This window comes from Myotis davidii, unplaced genomic scaffold, assembly GCF_000327345.1.
Source record: "Myotis davidii unplaced genomic scaffold, ASM32734v1 scaffold205, whole genome shotgun sequence".
In the NCBI taxonomy this organism is placed as follows: domain Eukaryota; kingdom Metazoa; phylum Chordata; class Mammalia; order Chiroptera; family Vespertilionidae; genus Myotis; species Myotis davidii.
Genome location: NW_006297573.1, coordinates 327,656 through 348,654, shown reverse-complemented (window position 1 = coordinate 348,654; position 20,999 = coordinate 327,656). Strand labels below are relative to the sequence as shown.

Genomic DNA, 20,999 nt, shown 5'->3' with positions numbered 1-20,999 from the left:
GCTGATCTGTGTGTGATACACGGTGAGGTGTACCCTGAAGACTAAGGGCACGCCTCCATTACTGTGTTTTTCCCCCAATTCAGCTTCATTAGGTTTGGGACTTTGGGGGAAAAATTTTGAACTTTCAATATTAAAATGTGGTTTGCTGAAAAATATAACGAACATTTTACTGTATTTGGCACTCCCTCTTTTTTTTTAATTCTAATTCCATGTCTATTTGGCCAATTACTGAAAAAGGAGGATAGTAATCAGTTTGCCTTTGTCAACGGAAAGAATTATTTGAGAAGATCCTTGAAAATATGCAAAGTTAAAACTAGTTAAAAGTGCAGGCTTAGAGTCATCTAGACTTCATCTATAAAATAATGTGACTTAAAAAAACTTATAAAATTATATGCATTGAAAAAAATAATGTAATAAAGCATTGAGCACAGTGCCTAGACATAAGTACTCCAGAAAAGTAAAGAAATGAAACTATATATTTGATTTCAATGTTTGGAAATGTAGTCTCAATGGGTTAGTTACCATAAGCTTTCCACTTCAGAAAATAGCAAATTCTGAGATTTTAGTGTTAGAATTCTTGCACCTCTAAAATCTGATCTTCCTTTGTGTATTTGCTTTGCTGCTAGTATCTTCCATGTATTCCTCCTGGGACAGATGGTCTCTGTCCTTTCCCTCCCACCCTCCCAGCTTGTAACATTTCTTTGCCTTTGAGTGGACTCCCAAGTCTGGAGCTGCCATACTCCTGCCAGTTCTGCCAGCTTCCCAAGCTCGATCTTTTCTAGACGGCCTTCCAGAACATTTGCACCTACACACATTTTCTTGTCTTAGGAGGATTAGGAACTTCTTGAGGGCAGAGATCACATTAATGTATTTCTCCCCTTAAGCTTAGGACTGTGTTAAACTTCAAAAATTTTTAATGTTACGTCACTATGGTAACTAAGGTTATGTCATACTTCTACCAACCCAGGTGTGAACCATTTTAAGCTTTTTATAAAAAGAGTTTTACCATCTTTAAAATAGAAATAATAAGACTAACTGACCTGGGATAGATATATTCATAACATACAATATGAATTCTTTATACTCTGCAAGTATCCGAGAGTCTTGGCTTATTATAAATGTAACAAAAAGCCAAATATATATATTTTAAAATATATATATATAAAAATATATATATTTTAAAAATACAAAACTACCTAAGAAAATATAACAGAAACATAGGAGTAATATTTATTACCTTACCTCCCCAGTGTATTCACCAAAAAAGAGAGTTTTTAGAAGAAAATAACTTTAAATGCTACTTAAGTTTTGATACAATCCCTCCCTAATTCAAATTGCAATAATCTCTTTGTTCAATATTAGATAAATTAAAATGAGTGTTTAACCTATATTCATATAGACAAACTTGAAATATTTTAAAGTGGAAAAATACCACTGGTATCAAAGCAGCATAAAGCCATTTAAAATAAGTTTTCTAACTAGTACAAAAGAAAAAATAAATTCTCTGCAGACTGAGGCCTCCTTTTATATTTACCATTCTATGTATAACTTTTTGTAAAATATGCCAATAAGACTTCTAACCTAAAAATAATTTTTAAATTATTTTATGCAGATGTGACTCTTAGCAAAAACTGAGCTTTTGTCAAATGTATTCATTAAAGTTTAACTTTTGAGCAATCTTCAAATAAACTGCTTTAATGTGAAAAAAAGTATATATGCCAAATGGAGACATGGACTAGAAAGATGCTGTTAAAAGTAACTGAATGCAGAGCAGTGACCATAATATAAAGACTGTTGCAAAGCATTAAAATTCTTTGGAGTTAAATATGCACATATAAATAGAAACCTTTAATAAATGCTGTGTATATTCATTACGAAAATCATGAACAATTAATCCTGACCAGGAACACTGAAAAACTAATCTACATGTAACACATAAATACATGTTCACTTACGAGACACATTTATAGCTAATAATTTTTTTTGAAAAATGGACTTCATATATTATTTGAATAAAATGCAAAAGAGACAGAAATTCCTATGGACTAGATATACTCTTCCATTTCTGGAAAACCCATTATAGAGATGGCTGAGGGTTCTACTGGGGGGTTTATGAAACCTGGCCAGTGGCAACTTCAAGATGGCGAGACAGAGATTAAGGAAATTATCAGGGATGGCAGGTTATACTGAGATGAGTGAAGCACACCTGTATTTTGAATCTGAAAATTGATTTTAAAAATCAAGAAACTTCATAAAATAAAAGGAAAATGAACAAATTGCTCCAAGGAGTCTGACAAAAAAGCAGGTAGGGTCCACAAATATTCAGGATCATTCCTATAGTTGCCTTGTCAATACAAGTTTGAGTAACCCTGAAAAGATGACAGACAATTGAAAACACAATCCATCCACAGAACAGAAAGAAATACAATATGGACAGTTGTCGCCACAGGGAATCTGTGACGCAACCATTTAAGAGCTTTAACATTTCCTCTACATCACAATCACAAAACTGGTACTATATAGCTCAGGATCCCAGCACTAAGATACTCAGAAATTATATTTTAGGCAAAAGAAAAGTTCTGGCTCAATTATTTTGGCAGCATAGCAAGGAAAAAGGTTTGCTGGCTTAAATCGGGAATGCAGCTTATATTCTGTTGTTGCAGTAGATATAACCTAATTTGCATGTGCACTGCTGAAAATAAAAAGAATGGCTATAGTGTGATGTCTAACTCTGAGATTACAACTGCCTCTCTTACGCAATCATTCTTAGGCAAGCAGACCCCTATTAGGTCTAAATTATTCTGCATCTTACTTAAATTTTTTTAAAAAGCTCTGCTGTTAATAAATTAATTTTTTAAAAGTCAGACAAAAACATATACTAAAGCAAGTAATTTATTCCTAGATTATATTACCAATCTAGGAATGATTTCAAGAACCGTATGTTAACAACGAAGTTCCCTACGATACTTGTAAGGGCTAAGCCCCCACCCCTAATGAATTTGAACGTGTGGGCTTAGATGAACGGGACCTCAACTACAATTAGCAAATAAAATTTAAGGTGCTATTTTACAATTTAGGAAAAGCAGCCTTCGGTTTACTACTATGGCTCCTTAATGCTATTCTCTTTTCATCTACCACAAAATGCTGAATGGTCAATATTTTTAAATGAATCAGCATAACCTTGTTCTAATGTAAATCAGCATCCCTTTTGATTACAGGCAACGCACAAATAACAATAATAATAAATGTCCAGGACAGCGACTACTCAGTCACCGTTCTGAAAGGAGAGGACCCAGCATGAACACAGTGCTAAGAATTCTGGCACGGAACCTACTAATATATTCTTGACAGCCTGATAAACTACTCTACTTTTCAAAAACACGATACAGACGATTCCAGCTATAATACAGATGAGCGGAAAATTTTAAAGGTTTGTTTCTAACATACAGTCGCCTTGCACATGCATTATGTACCCTCACTCTCTCACTTAAGATAAACGCATTAGCTTATTATTGTTCAAACCTTTAAAATCACATTCTGCACCAACACTGAAACAGCTTACGATTGCATTCAGAAAGAACCACAGATCACAGAGATCTTACCTGGGAAACCCCCTTGGACCATTGCTGTACCAGCGTTCCCTTCAGGGTGTCTGCATTCCCGTGAAACATTCAATACTGGAAGCAGCTCAGATCCTCACCAGACTCTGTCCTCTCTCTTCTGTCGACCTTGGCTCCCCGCCCCCCCCCCCCTCAGATTTTATTCTCGGTAAGGGCAAGTTGTCAGTCTATTTCTATCGTGAGGAGCAATCAATTAAGCTCATTTCCAGCTACCTCCCAAGCTAACAGTCACATCTGTCAGTAGGTAAAAGCTGCCTGGGAAAGTATGCCGGGAGCAGCAAAATCCCTGGTTTCCCACATCTGACCCTCAGAGCCTTCCGCTGCCGGCGGTAGCACTCAGTTACCCTGCTAGCATCAGGATGACAGCTCTATTCCAGAGCAGGAGGCAAGATAAACACAGCCATTTATTTTGTGGCCAGCTTCGATTAATATCATTGTAATGACCCAGTTTGCCTGCTGAGAAATAGTTCATCACATTAGTTGCATCTTTCTAATGCAGATGAAAGGAAACTGTAGCCTGTCCGGAGTGAGTGGAACCGTCCTCAACTTACTCTCTCCTTATTGCTCACAGCATTCAATCATTTTTATAACAAAGAAACTGGTGAGCCACATTGAACATGCGGCATCCCCTAGCGAGATTCATTTGTGTCTCACTAACATTCTAAACGTGCAGGACAGATTCTATTTAAGCTGGCTGTCAAGTCTTCAAGTTAGCTTTCTTTTTTGTGGGGGGTGAGAGGATTATGAATCCCCAGAAGCTTCTGAGAAAGCATTAGAGCAGCGGTTCTCAACCTGTGGGTCGTGACCCCTTTGGGGGTTGAATGACCCTTTCACAGGGGTTGCCTAAGACCATCGGAAAACACATATATAATTACATATTGTTTATGTGATTAAACACTATGCTTTAATTATGTTCAATTTGTAACAACGAAATTGGGGGTCACCACAACATGAGGAACTGTATTAAAGGGTCGCGGCATTAGGAAGGTTGAAAACCACTGCACTAGAGGAATAGTTGAGATTTCTTCAACTTCACTTAAAATGCTACGTTGCCTCTCCTACCCTGTTCCACACCAGCACACCTGAATATATTTATATAACCAACTGCAATTACTTCAGCATTATCTTTCTATCAATTACCTCAGTATCTTCTGACCTTTCTTTGTAATATGTAGATTAGTCCTCTACCTGATCACTGATCATATATAAAAATGTGAGGAACACCTGAACATAATTTAAAAGTTGGTAAAAAGATCTTAATACAAATTTTGTTCATAGTTGCAATAAACTTATATTTCAATTACATCAAGGACTGAAGCTTTGAAAATTTTCATAATAAAAAAAATCCACTAAAATAAAATGATCGCCTATTCCCAATAATAGGGCTACAAAAAGAATTCTACATATTTTACTTAATTATAAAGATGAAAAAAGATAATTATAACAAATGGGAAAAAGAATTTACATGAGATTTAAAACTTAAACATTAGTCTTTACTTCTTAACAGTTCCCCTCGTATTTTGCATTGTCAGAAACAACAAAAGGAGAGAGCAAATAAATTCATATGTTTAGTAAAATAAACATGGAAATGTTGCTAGAAGCCACCAATGAATGCTTATTTGAGGTGGACATTCTTAACATTCTTTAAATTTCAGTAATAATTGCTGTTGGTTGTAGTGACATCTATTGGCAAGGTTGAGATCAACTACAGTCTACAATGAAGAACACAAAATTTTAAACCCAAAATACTACTAGTTGCTCAATAAATCTTCAGCTAGCATGAGGTCTACTTCATCTTAAAAACTGTCACGGGGCACAAAGAAAGCGCTGAAAGGAAGAGCCTCGATGTGGCCTGACACCAAATGAGACCTAGATTGCAATCCTGACCTGAACAGTAAGTAGTTTTGTGACTTTGGGCAAATTAATTGCTCCTGGTTTTAGGACTCTTGACTATAAAATTAGATTAGATGAACTCTAAGGTTCTTAAATCCCATCACCATGAAGGAAGACATTGATTAAAATACTTTTATTCCTTTCTTTAGCATTATTTGCTATTTGATTGCCCTCCTCCTTTAACATAGACCTTTTCATAATGTTTTAATTACCTTTTACAAATGTGGTTCTTTAATTTAAAATAATCAACTCTGAAATGATTTTATACATGAAATTCACTTATTGAAAACACACAAGTCAATACTTTTTAGTAAATTTATAGGTGTGCAACCATTACCACAATCCAGTTTTAAAATATTTTTACTACTTAACAATTTCCATCAATCCCAAATGCAGCCCCAACTCTAGGCAACCAATGACCAGTTTTCTATCTCTATAAATTTGTTTTTTATGGACATAGGAAAATATATTGACAGTTAATGTGAATTGTAAGAGAATTAACTCTACATTATCCTTTGTCAATTAACAAATGTTCATAAATATTTAAATACTAGAGGCCCGGTGCACAAAAATTTGTGCACTCGGGGGAAGGGGGTACCTCAGCCCGGCCTGTGCCCTCTCGCAGTCTGGGACCCCTCGGGGGATGACCACTTGCTGGCTTAGGCCTGCTCCCCAGGGGATTGGGCCAGAGATGGCAATCAGAAATCCCTCTGGCAGCCCGGCAGCCCTCGGGGAATGTCCACTTGCCAGTGGGGAGCAGACTTAAGCTGTAGTCAGACATCCTTAGCACTGCTGAAGAGGCAGGAGAGGCTCCCATCACCACCACTGTACTGGCAGCCATCAGCCTTGCTTGTGGCTGAGCAGAGCTCCTCCATGTGAGAGCGCACTGACCACCAGGGGGCAGCTCCTGCATTGAGTGTCTTTTTTATAACAAAAAAAAGATGGTGGTCAGTGTGTGTCATAGTGACCAGTCATTTCCAGTCTTTCTGCTGTTAGGGTCAGTTTGCATATTACCCTTTTACTATATGAGATAGAGGCCTGGTGCACGGGTGGGGGCCAGCTGGTTTGCCTTGAAGGGTGTCCCAGATCAGGGTGGGGGTCACACTGGGATGCCTGGCCAGCCTGGGTGAGAGGCTGATGGCTGTTTGCCTGGTGCCACGGCGCTTCCAGCTCTGAGGCCGCGGCTGGCTGAAAACGGTATCTGGGTTTTTTTTCGCTTCTATAATTGAAATATTGTTGCTTCCAGAGCTCAGAGCCGGGCTGCGGCAGGCGGGGGACCTTGGCTTCCTCCATCACTGGAGCAAGCAAGCCTCCTGCTTGCTCCAGCTCCGTGGCTGCCAGCCGCCATCTTTGTTGGCATTTAATTTGCATATCACCCTGATTAGCCAATGGGAAGTGTGTCAGAGGTACGGTTAATTACCCTTTTTGTCTTTTATTGGATAGAATTAGGAGGCATAATAACAGCAATTAAGTCATGTCATAAACTTTGTAGGATTGTTTGGCAAACTAACACACAGCAAAGTAACCTTTAAGAACTATATATTTAGGCCATGAATTTTCCTCAATTTCTCCCGTGTTTTCTTACATTGGGAGAAATGGCGGGAGGAGGAGGACACAATTGTCAACACTGCAACACTGAAATTCCATGGGAAGGAGAAATTACAAAATCATATATAAATACTTCTATGATAATTCTACCTTTGGTCCAGAGAAAATAAAGAATAGAAAGAGAAAAATTACATAAAAATGAAATACTCCAAAATTTCTTTCTCTTCTAGTAATCACAATTCAAAGTGAAAGTGTAACAGTATTGCCATATGCAATGATGAGCAGTCTAATAGTAACAGTGTTAATAATGTATTTTTACTACACGATAATATTAAACTTCAAAAAACTGCTGCCCTGGTCAGTGCGGCTCAGTTGGTTGGGTGTCGTCCTGTGCCCTGAAAGTTTGTGGGTGCAATTCCTGGTCGGGTTCGACTTCTGGTAAGGGGCATGCAGGAGGTAGCCAACTGATGTTCCGCTCTCACATCAATGTTTCTCTCTCTCTCCCTTCCTCTTCCTTCTTCTATCTCTCTAAAAATCAATTTTAAAAAACTTTTTAAAACACCAAACTGATTGCTAAAGTTTTAAATATTAAATTATAATAATCTATATATATAAAAGGCTAATATTCAAAGTGTCCCCACAGGAGTTCGACTGGGAGACCAGGAGTTCTATCGCTCACTATGATGTGCACTGACCACCAGGGGGCGGTGTGGAACAAGGAACCCCCCAGCCAGCAGCTGGGGAAGGGAGACCTTGGCTGGCAGCCGGCAGCTGGGGAAAGGAGGTCCCAGCCAGCAGCCAGAAGATCCCAATCGGCCCTGATCATTCGCAAGGCCTAGAGACCCTACCCATACATGAATTTCATGCACTGGGCCTCTAGTTTTTACATAAATATTTAAAACATACTTATGCCAGAATTTCATTCTGTAATGGTAGTATTTGGTAAGCTGAAGATATTTTTATTACTATCCTATATAATCCTATATAATAAAAGGCTAATATACAAATAGACCAAACAGCAGAACAACCAAACAACCAGTAGCTATGACGTGCACTGACCACCAGGGGGTGCGCTGAACGTGGTGGGCATCGGCCATGGCGGGATAGTGGAGCAGGTGAGCGGGGCGCCGGTCGCTGTCATTGGGGCAAGCCTCTGGTGGTTACTGAAAATTCTTTGCTCCTGCTCGCCACGGTCCCACCTGGCACTCGCACTTGCTGCCGGCTCACCCCCGCGGCCGGGGCTGGAGCCGCCGCTTGCATCCACTGCCAACGACCGGCGCCAGCCCCAATCCCCGCTCAGGGCTTCTCCATCTCCCCCTGCTTCTGAGGGGTGATCAAGGAAGCAGCCACTGCTCACATCCACTGCTAGCGCTGGCCCCAATCTTTCTGCGCCATCAGCGTGCGGGAGTGGTGGCAGTGGGAGTGGGGCTGCTGGCAGACGGGACTGGGGGCTACAGCAGGAGGGGCCAGGAGAGGGTGCAGAGGATGGGCTGAGACCTGCCCCTGTGCCCACCGTAGTATTGCTGCCCACAGTTCCTTTCAAGGCGTATGAATTCGTGCACTGGCCCCTCGTTAAAAATAATAAAGAGTAGCAGCTAACATTTCAAGAGTACTTTCTATATGTCACTTTGTATATAAGCATTTTATCTTTTCTAGTCTCTCATAACCACCCAGTGAAATGAGCACTATTATTATCCCCATCTTACAAACGAGGAATTAAAGGAAAAGAGATGCAACTTGTCTCAGGCCAAATGGCTAGAAGTGCTTAGAAATTCAGTGACTTAATCAAGACTATATTATGTACTAAATACATATAGTAGATATCACTATAATTGCTATTAGTGAAAAATGCTTCAGTAAACATCTTTGTAGATATATATACATACACATGGACAATGAATTCCTTAGGCTATATCACTGGAAGCTGAATTATTCAGTCAAAGAATACGCACTTTTAAGTTTTTTGTATATACTGCCAAATGGGTCTCTAGAAAGAGGTCCCTGAATTCATATTCCTACCAACAGTATATAAGAAGTCTTATTTTTCTACAACCTTTCCAACAATGAGAAATATTAATTCTTAAAATCTTAATCTGATAGCCATATAATCTGATTTTTAATTGCTTTACATTTCTCTTATTAGTGAGGCTGAACAGACTATTGTACTTGTTACCCATATCTGTTTCTTTGGTTATGTACAGTCTGATCTTTGCTTGTTTTTTTATTGTTATACATGTTGTTTTCTTCTGACTATAGTTATATTTATGTATATATGCAATATTTTAAATGTTTATATAAAAACATGATTATTTACTTTTATAATAATATGAAAGGCCTTTCCCTGTACCAAAATTATATTTTAATAATCTTATAGCACATGATTCTTTTAGAATTAATATGTAATTTTGGTAAGAAGTGAAGATCTCTACATTTTTTCTCAAATAATTACATATCCCATCATTTACTGATTAATCTAAACGCTATCTACTATTTAAAAAAAGAACTTTTTTTATGTTCTAAATTCTAAATAGACACCCCGGTCTATTTCTAGACAATTTTTAGTGCAAAAACTAAGTGATTTAATTACCGCAGTTTTAAACAATGTTTCTAATTACGAGGGTTACTGGTACTCTGGGCAGGATAAGTCTTCATTATATGGGACTATCCTATACAATACAGTACAGTAGGCACCCCAACTAATAAATGACAGTAGAAACCCCCATCCATTTAGACCAGGGGACACCTGGCAATATGTAGAGACATTCTTGGCTGTCACCACTGGGGTGGGAAAGAGAGTAGTAGTGGTACCCAGTGGGTAGAGACCCTGGATGCTGTTAAACATCCTTCCATGTAAAGGACACCCCCTGCCAAAGAATTATCTGGTAAGAATGGCAACAGTGTCACAGTTGAGAAAAGCTGTTTTCGACAATCCAAAACACTTCCAAGTCATTTCTAAAAGCTCCAAATTGAGCCAAAACCGGTTTGGCTCAGTGGATAGAGCGTCGGCCTGCGGACTGAAAGGTCCCGGATTCGATTCCGGTCAAGGGCATGTACCTGGGTTGCGGGCACAACCCCAGTGGGAGATGTGCAGGAGGCAGCTGATCGATGTTTCTCTCTCATCGATGTTTCTAGCTCTCTATCTCTCTCCCTTCCTCTCTGTAAAAAATCAATAAAATATATTTAAAAAATAAAAAAAATAAAAAAAATAAAAGCTCCAAATTGAGTCTGAAAACCACCACTCTAGAATATATTCAGATACTAGGGGACACTTTCCAAAGCTGTCTAGCATTTCACTTCCAAATCAATTTTCAATGAAATTGTCATATATTTTTAAAGGCCTATACACACTTTGAATTTGGATTCAAATTACCTTAAACTTATAAACTAATTTAGAAATAATTAAAATCTAAAATATACTGAGTATTCCAAACAGGAAAATAATATATCTCTACTCCCCTTCCCCACTCTCCCTCCCCCCGCCACCCTCTAATCTTCTTTAATAAAGTTCCATAGTTAACTACAGGGATTGTTAACCTGCAGCCCATGAATTCTTAAATGAGCTTCAAGATTACCACTAAATAGGCAAAATGATGCCTATTTCTATTTAAAATGGTGTGTGTGTGTGTGCATGCACATGGGTGACAATGTTTCCATATATCTGCAGACATTTTTCTGGGAGTGGATTTATAGCTTTCATCACATTGTCAAAGAGTGAATGACTAACATAATTATGGATCACTGCCATGAGCTTTACATCTCTAATTGTATTATTCCTAGATATTTTCTAGTTTTTTTTATTGCTATTAGGAAATTGTTATCATATTTCTTAAGTAGATAATACTGACCAGAAAATTTTTTCATATGTGCAATTCACATATAGCCTCACTTATTATTGACAAAGATTTTAAATTTTTGAGACTGACAACTGTACCATTTGTGAATTATTAGGCCCTTCCAGATGTAAGGAATCAGAAATGGAGTGGGAACCAGCAATTACTGTGTTTTCATCCTGCAAGTTGCAACTCACTGGCTGATCAAGAAAGAGTTGCATTTTGTCAAGTATATAATTGTCTAACTGCTGTGCTGTACACCTGAAACTAATACAAAATAATATTAAATGCAAACTGTAACTAAAAATTAAATTAAATAAATTCTTTTTTCGTTTTGCTGGTCTGATTGGGTGTGTTCTGCTCCCTTGTCTTCCAAGTCATTGATTCAGTCCTCTGTTTCATCTAAACCACTGTTTATTCCTTCAAATGTATTCCTCAATTCAGATATTGTAGTCTTCATTTCTGACTGGTTCTTTTTTATGTTCTCTTCATGTAGTTCTCACTAAGTTCCTTTAGCTCTCACTAAGTCCTTGAGCATTCTTATAACCATTTTTTTGAACTCTATACCTGGTAAATTGCTTGCCTCCATTTCATTAGCTCTTTTTCTGGAGATTTCTCCTGTTCTTTCATTTGAGGCATGTTTCTTTGTCTCCCCATTTTGGCTGTCTTGTTTTGTTTGTTTCTATATATTAGGTAGATCTGCTATATCTCCCAGTTTTGGTAAGGTGGCCGTATGCAATAGGTGTCCTGTGGGACTCAGTGGCACAGTCTCCTTGATCACCTGAGCTGGGTGCTCTAGGAATGTCCCCTGTGTGGGTTATGGGTTCCCTCCTGTTGTAACTGAGTCTTGATTGCTATTGGTCCATTTGTGCATGGGGTTGACCCTCAGGATTGGCCTCAACCTTAATGCACAAGCTGCAATGTAGGTGCTGACCACAGGAAGTAGAGTTCCCTTCAAGCGGGTCTGTTGCATGCTGAGAAGACTCTTTGAATATGCCACTTGTGAAGCTAATTGGATCCTGCTCTGATGTTGTCTGGACAACTGGGTGTGTTAGTTCTGGGGCCTCTTGGGAGGGACTCTGGTGCAGGTCAGTGTCAGACTCTGACCGTGTCTGGTCCTGAGCAACCTGTTTGGAGCTACGAAGTGATCCACAGTTTGCGGCTGCCTCTGCTGGGTCTGGGTGTGTGTGGAAAGAACCAAGCTGCACATCAAGGCTGGCTTCCACCAGCACTGAGCCTGCGGGCAGATCAGCCAAAGGCCCAAGGCACCCGAGATCTGCCTCCACCTGCCGGCTGCTTCTAGGCTCAGTCACTCAAGGAGCCTCTGGCAGTACTGGAGTTGTATGAGGTAGGTTCTCAGTGAGTCACCAAGGGCAAGTGGTGTTTGCCAGACTGATACAGGTTCAAACTTGGTGCCAGTGCTGGGTCTGAGGCCACTCAGCAAAAGTCCTGGGGTTTGCCAAGTCTAGCTGCTGACCCCTACCCCCTGCCCACCTGGTGTCCACAGGCCTTTGTGGTGGGGCTGGGTCTCAGGGAGTCATCAGCACGAGGCCAACGGTTTATCTTGCCCAACAGACCAAGTTTGTCCATGTGAAGGGAGAGCTCTGCACGGGTTGTGTATATGAGGAAAAAATGGTCCCCGTACAACTCAGTCTGTCCCGGATTCTGCTGGCATCCTGAGCTCAGCGGGGCGGGGCTGCTGGGAGTTGGGAGAGATGGTGGATCTGTGATGAGTGAAAACTGATGTTCTTCCTGAACCCCACTAATGTCATGACTGTGTGCATATGTGCGGATACAGATGTACCCATGATCTTTGAACTTCAGGTGAGTACTGTGCTCTGCCTATTTTATGGCATCAAAGTACTACTTACTAGGTAACCTCCAATCACTTTGTACCCATTTCTGCCATACTAATGGGTTTTAAGTAATGGGAAATGTAGATGATAGGGCAGGTTCTGGAGTCTGAGTACCTGGGTGTACACTCCATTTACTAGCTTGTTAAGTTTGGACATACTCCTTAATTCTCTGAGCTTCAGTTTCTTTATTTGTGTAATTAGAGACCTCACAAAGTTATTATGTTAACTGACCTATTAATATATGTGAAGGTTTGGCACATGGAAATCTGAGTGTTTACTAGTTATCACAATCCCTATCCTAAGCTCTTTAAATGTTTTCCCCCCTCTAATTCTCACAAAAATCCTATAAAGCAAGTTATAACAAGATACCCCTTCCTCCCCTTATGGATAAGAAAGAATGATCCAGGAAAGGTTAAATAACTTGTCCATGAATTCACAAGTAAGTAGAAGAACTAGTATTAGAATGTAATCTTAGTCACATGCCCAAACAAAGTTTCCTGACAACTATGCAACTATGGGCACCCTAGCATCGCAGAAACTATGAATAATCAACAAGCTATCTCCACTCTGCTCTGGCTGTCCTAATATCTATATCCAAACAGGGATTTTATTACATATGTGCACAAACGTATCAATCGTATCCATTATATGTAGTTCTCCAAAAGAGGCTGAAAACCAAGGCACTATAATACATTTATCAAAATTTGTTCCCATGCCTTTGTATCCTCCTTTCCAGCCGGTGACTCCACCAACATAAAGGGAGCTATGTTATTCATTTCATAGCAGACTTACTTCATTAACACTATTAGTAAAAAGCAGTTGGCTTTCAACAAAGATTTGTTGAATGAAGAAAATAATGTATGAGAAAAGACTCTTATAAAAATAGGAGCCAAACTTTTATAAAGTCACCTAAATTATTATAAACTTATATTTATACTTTTATTTAAACATTTATTATAGTTAGAAAAATATAGAGCTAACTTAATAATTATTATTAACAATAATAAGAGCTACAATACTTGTTGAAGATTCACTATATGTCAGGCTAAAAGCCTTATCATTTTATTCTAACCCTCATCAAAACCCTGTGATGTGGGTCCCATTGTTTTCACAGACGAGGGCACTTTCATTGGAGGCAGAGCAGTTTCTTGCCTCTGAAGATCACACATCAGAAGTGCAACTCTTTCAATTTCTATATCAAACTCCCCTTCTGTATATAAAAAATATTTTTAAAGAAAGATATACATAATATTTCTTTTCATCACCCCCAAAAGAAATTCCTTATAAAACAGCAATCAGATCTAACTACATAAACTTTACATGCATAAAAGAAATGCAAATTCTTTTAAATAAAGGCATGTATATGTGATACAACTAATGTAATAGAAAATCATGAAAGGAATTCTACAGGAGAAAATATGACTTAGTAGGCCTTCTGGAATTTTGTATTAGCAACATCACCATCCACTGAGTAGGGTAAGTAATCGAGAACTGACATCCAATTCCTGTTATTGTGGGTCAAATGCAATTTCAAGGACTTCTTAGCATTATTGTATTCACAACCAAATAGCAAGCGCAGGATGAAATGTAGGTAAAACAGTGCGATATTCACTCTAATATTATATTACTGTCAAAGAGGAAAGCTTAGGAAAAGTCACAAAAAGTTAAGTTTAGTATGATCTATTCATGCACATTTTCTAAGTACTGACAGCACTGCATTTGATAATTTACAGCAGTCATTAAAGCACAATTTAACAAGTTCTGTACCCACGTCGAATAACGGAAAGGAACTCACTGTTGGTAAATGCACATTCCTCTTCATTGTCATCACTGTCCTCAGACGGAGCTTTATAAGGAGGCGGCAGTTTCATCGGAGGTGGAGCAGTTCCTTGCCTCTGAAGATGCAAAATTTGAGAGAAGGGTAAATGGCCTTTGAACAATCCTCTTCTTCAATGGCAAATAGGATAAAAAGATAATATGTATCCAACTTCAGTGATATCAGGAAGATTATAAAACAAATGTAATTTATTTTCTCCTACTTATGGTATTATGTAAAAGTGACTCTGTGATGTAAACACACCAATAAAGAGAACAGGAAGTCAAAAACACAGCTTTTAGGACTGTAGACCTGCCCAGAAGAATGTATACCTTTTCCCAGTAAGAAAGCCAATTACATGTCTTTTCTTTATGCTATAAAACTTAATTGTCTTTGTTATTAAACCAAGTAATTCAATTGAAAGACATTTCAAAATTAAATGTAAAAAAAATATTCACTACATTATTTCTACAATTATTTACACTTTTTCATTCCATTGTAAAAGATAGACTTCATTCTTAAAAACATACTTGAAATACCACGATTTGCTCACTGAAAAGTTATTCATTTATAATTTGTAGATAGTCAACACATTTCAAAGTATAAAAAAAGAAAGAAATCTTTATGATGAATACATTTTGTATGTCTAAGTATTTTTGAAATTTACATGCTGAATGATACAACACATCAATATTTTGTTCAAATTAAAGCAAAAGAAAACTCTGTGGTCAGATTACCTTCAGAGAACGTAGACATTTTCTGGAACGCTGGGAAAAATAAAACATGCCAAACTTTATAGAGAGAGCCAAGCTGCTAAAGAACAGGAGCAGAGAGATCCGAACACTCCACAGATTCCAAAACAATTGGATTAAGATTTGTTTTGCTACAGGATTTCAACAAAGTACATTCAATTATGATTTATATGATAAAACCACTAATGGCAGGATATACTTCAGTAAATGGACAATGAACTGGCTATTACAGAAAGCAGGCATGTAATAAGTTCCTCCAAAACAGAGAACACTATTTGGGATCCATAAAGGAAAACACATACCTGACTTTATTTAAATGGTGTCTAACAAAAGCAATGCTGCATATCTATGTAGAAAATCCAAAAACTGATAAAATTCAAGAATGATGAAGGTAGATGCCAAATACAAAATGCTTATTAAGTAGCAAAAGAATACACAAATTTGACCCGGCTTGTTTTGCTCAGTGGTTAGAGCTTTAACCCGTGGACCAAAGAATCTCAGGTTTGATTCCTGGTCAAAGACACATGCATCGGTTGCAGATTTGATCCCTAACCCCAGTCAGGGCACATGTGGGAGTCAACTAGTTGATGTATCTCTCTCACATCGATGTCTCTCTTCTCTTCTCTTCTCTCGCCTCTCTCTCTCTCTCTCTCCCCCCCATCTCCTCCCCTCCACTCCCCTTCTCCTTCCCTTCCACTCTCTCGCTAAAGATCAATGGAAAAAATGCCCTCGGGTGAGGATTAAAAATATATATACACATAAATTGATCACAATGTCTCTTTAATTTTTGCTGAAAAATATTAACAGTTAAGTGTACAGTAAAAACAGCAAATGATTTTTTTTCTGTAAAACCTTTTCCTCAGAACCAGATCATTCTAGGTCAAAGACAATAGTCAGAAGGACAGCCAGCTTTTAAAATATTTAAAGATATAAATCTTTAATAGCACTTTTTTATATTTAAGAGGGAATTGTTTACACAACTGATTATTTAATTAACTCTACCAGCACTCTGGAGAAGAATATAGGATACGCATGTCTTGGATTTCCTCTAGTTTGAATGTGGGTTGCCAGATACCTGGGGCATCTTTCTACTGCACATGAGAGAAAGGTGTAGGCAGGGTTGGCTCTCCCCTAAAGGCTGGAGCTGGGTATATACAAGGAGGCCACATGAATATAATCTCCATGAGGGCAACATAGTGTGGCATCCTCAGCTCTGAGAATAGTTCCTGGCACAAAGTAGGCTTTTAAAAAATCTGAGTAAATAACTGGTTATCACTCAATCTGTTTAGGTTCCCCGACAATAGTAATTTTTATGGAAAAAGCTGCATTTTTCTGGTTCATGTCCAGTAGCATTGCATATTAATTTTGCCTGGTAGAGATGCAAATTATTTTAGTCCTGTAGAAAGTATAATTCCAAAGGTTACAGTTTTATTGCCCTGTAAGACATTAACCAGCATTGTATCTAAATTTGAGTCTTATGTAAGCATTCTCTTTCAGCAACTATAAATACTTCCCTCTCCCAATTCTCTCTGAACAAGGCTAATCATCCTGGTTAGTTCCCTCATTAATGAGTTAAGTCAATACCTAGAACCTGTATGTTTTGCATAATTTTATATGTTTTTCCCCTGAAATTATATATATTCCAATAGAAATTCAAACATACATTTATAAATAAACAGATAATAAAGAAATCATGTTGGGAGCTGAAGAAAACTTAGTACTGAACAAGAGAAATTCAACCTAAAATTTTGGGATGCAGGTAAAGAGGTACTTAGAAGGAAAAATAAATTATTATTTTAAAAAAGAATGGCTAAAAATTAACAAACTCTATAGCTAGCTAAAGATTATTAGCAGGAAAAGAGGAAAACAAATGCTAACAAAGAAATAAGGCAATATAAAGATGAAAACAAAATTAATTAAGCAGAATAAAGATACAACAGAGAAGACTAACATGGTTCAAAAGTTAATACTTCAAAAAGAAGAATTAAATAGAAAGTAACTTCATGACTAATTAAGAAAGAAATGTAAAATAATAAACTATACTTAAGAAAGAAAAACCAACTACTATGGAGAGAGTATAGATAATACAAATGAAAAGAATGCCTGAACAACTTTATGCCAACAAATGTAAAAAGGTGCTATTACATTCCTAGGAAAGAGCCAGTAACCAAAACTGACTCTAAAAGAAAGAGAGCCTAGACTGTGTGGCTCAATGGTTGAGCATCAACCTATGAACCAGGAGGTCACAGTTCAATTCCCGGTAGGGGAACATGCCCAGTTTACGGGCTCAATCCCTAATGTGGGCATGCAGGAGGCAGCTGATCAATGACTCTTTCTCATCATTGATGTATGTTTCTCTCTCTCTCTCTCTCTCTCTCTCTCTCTCCCTTCCTCTCTGAAATCAATAAAAAAAAATTAAAAGAAATAGAAAATCTGAATAGTTCAATAATTATTAAAGAACTGAATCCATATTTTAGATTTTTCCCACATAGAAAACACAGGACCTCAATGGCTTTGTAGGCTAGTTTGACCAAACATTTAAGGAATAGATAATTACCATTTTATATAAACTTTCAGAGAACTAAAACAAAGAAAAAGACAAAAAGAGAAATATTCTGACTGTTCATTATTTATTTTAATAGACTCATATAACCAACACCAGATAGAAGAGTACATAAGGGGAAAATTCCAGGCTGATCTCATTCATGACCACTGATGCAAAACCGTAAAAGAAATATTTGCAATGGGCAAAAAGGATCATGATGAAGTTAGGTGTAAGACAAGAATTCAAGATTGGTTCAACAGAACAAAAATCTATTAATGTGGATTATTTACCACATTAAGGGATTCAGGAGAAAAAAAATTTATACACACAATTATTTCAGTGTATACAATAATTAAAAAAAATTCAATGCCAATGCCATTCATTATAAAAATTCTTGGCAAAATAAGAATAAAAGAGAATATACCCTTAATCTTAAAGGTTAGCTACAAAAATTTACAGCACACATCATATTGAATGATGAAACTTTAAAAGCATTTTTTTAAATATCAGGAGGAAAATGATAAGAATGTTAGCTATCAGTACTTATATTAAACATATTAGAGATCTTAGCAGATATAATAAAACAAGAAAAAGATTTGTATAGAAAAAATAAAACTGCCTTTATCAAAGCAGTTATTATTAGTTATATCAAAAATCCAGAAATAAAAATCTATAGACATAGTATTAAAATTTGAGATTCTTTTTTTAAAATTCTTTAAAATTTGAGATTCTTAATAAAAATACCTCATACATACATATAGAGCACACACCCAAAGACACCAGAAGGCTCTACATGAAATATTTAATAAGTTTATCATTAGGTAGTGGGTTATGAAAGATGTTAATCTTTTTTTTAGCATTTTGGTTTTTGCAGTGTTCTACACTAGATTTTATATTATAAAAGAATAAAAGAATAATGTTACAAGATGTCAAATAAATATATACAAATCAATTTTATGTCTATACACTAGTAACAAACAGAAAATACAATTTAAAAATATATAAGGATGTCTAGGAATAAATAAAAAATTACAATACCTTGCTGAAGAAAATTATAAAAATTGAAAGAAATAAAATAAAAATTTAATAAGTTCTAAAATGGTATATAAAAGATACACCATGTTAATGGTTAAGAATGCTCAATATTATAAGGAGGTATCTTTCCAGATTAACCTATAGGTTTGACACAATTCCAACCAAAATCACCCAAGAACTATTTTGGTGGTATTTAACAAGCCAATTCTAAAATTTGTCTGGAAAAGAAAAAGGACATGAATAGATAAAACACTTTTAAAGAAGAAAAAATGTGTGAAGAAAATCATTCTCTTAGAAGACAAGATTTATTATTAGGCTTGCTATGTAGGTAGTGCAGTATTTGTCCTTGGAGAGACAAGGAGAAAGCTCACAAACAGACTGCCCCTGATAACCCGATAGGACAGAGGTTGTCTTGTGTATCCATGGATGAAGGAGGGCCTATTTTTAAAGATTGGGATAATCAGTTATCCTTATGGAAAAAAAGAAAATTCATTGCTCCTTGACATTATATCCTAAAATAAATTTTAGAATAACTCATTCTACTAGAATAGAGGTGGGAAAACAGGAATGGATGACTAATTCTGCTGGATGGTAATGAATGTTTTCTCAGTACAGATGACCTTTGACCTGCTCCTTGGAGGATAAAAGGAAGACCAAAGTGGGAAATGAACTTCCAGGCTGAGAGAACACCAAGGTCAAAGTCTCACAAACTCTCAGGTGTGCATGGCGTTTTCTGGGAATAAACAGACAACTCGCCCAGCTGAGTAGAAAAGAGAGATAAAGATGACAATGGCTGAGGGATGCTTTATAACATTTTATACCTATGCTCCACTAGGTGTCTGGCCTTCATCCTGGCCAGTTATGTTCACAGAAAGGAAATATTCTGAAGATAGTACTGATACCCAGATACTCATCAAAATAACATTCTGATTAATTGTAGCTCAAATAGGCAAAAAGAAATAAAAAACATCTTTTAAAAGCTTGAGAGGTTCAATTTACCTTTTCTTTTTTTTCTTGGGTGCCTTGGTTCTGGTTATTAGCAATTTTGTTGGCCTTGTTATGCACACCAGGAATGGCCTACCACCAAGAAAAAAAGGAGAGGGGAGAAGGAAAACATTTAAATGACACAATCATTACATTTATTAATGTAGTTTTAAAAAAACAGTTCAAAAACTTCTGAATTCTTTGACTTCATCTATAATGTAAAGACATGAGAAGCGCAATTCAAGGCAAACAATACAACCTGGAAAATCTGATAAGCAATATAAATCTTAAATTGTGGTGTGTGTGTGTGTGTGTGTGTGATCAAGGGGTGTGTGTGATCCACAAGTTTGTGTGTATGGGACCAGAAAGTGAGGATGAAAAAGGCTAAAAGGAAAGTCATGATATGGACTGCTGTCCAAACATCACATTTTGCAAAATGCAGCATAAGAGGTGACCTGAGTTAATTCCTAGAACATAGGATGTATCTTTTATTGGACAGATTTACCTTCTTCATCATTGTACCCCAGTTCAAGTATGTTATCTAGCACAATTGCACACAGTCAACAAATATTTCACTATTACTATTAGCATAAAAATGAATTTCAAATCTTTATTTACATCACTGAATAAAAGCCCAATAAGAATTTGGTGTGATTTATCACTGTAACTCTGGTGCTCAGAAAGAGCCTAATACATATTTGCACTCAATAAATATTTACACATGAATGAAAGATTGTAACGTCATAGAAATAACTTGAATTCTTTATAGTACCAAGAGCATAGATTACTTTTTCTAAAACTATTGAAACACCTTAGGAAAATATAAAAATTTTAATGTTTTTTTTTTATTCAGGCTCCTCAAATGGCAAATACAAATAATCTTGGCATAAAAATCTGATGACAAACATAAAAATTAAAAGAAAAAAAAACAGGAACCAAGATGGCGGCATAGGTTAACGCCGGAGTTTGCCGCCTCGAACAACCATTTCAAAAGTGAAACTGAAAGACGGAAGGGACATCACCCAGACCCACAGGAACGCTGGCTGAGTGGAAGTCCTACAACTAGGAGGAAAGAGTAACGCATACGGACACTCAGAGGAGGCGCAGTGCTGAAGTCAAA

General features: G+C 37.1%; 1 protein-coding gene across 2 annotated transcripts in view; it reads right to left on the bottom strand.

Moving 5' to 3' along the window:
• The window catches only part of INADL (InaD-like (Drosophila)), a 282,818-nt gene that overhangs the window by 145,876 nt on the left and 115,943 nt on the right, over nt 1-20,999 (bottom strand). For both annotated transcript variants that reach the window (XM_006773216.2, XM_006773215.2), the window contains exons 25-26: nt 19,895-19,972; nt 14,543-14,642 (exon numbers count right to left, since the gene is read on the bottom strand). In XM_006773216.2, the coding sequence (XP_006773279.1) occupies nt 14,543-14,642; nt 19,895-19,972 (178 nt within the window). The remainder of the gene's footprint in view (nt 1-14,542; nt 14,643-19,894; nt 19,973-20,999) is intronic.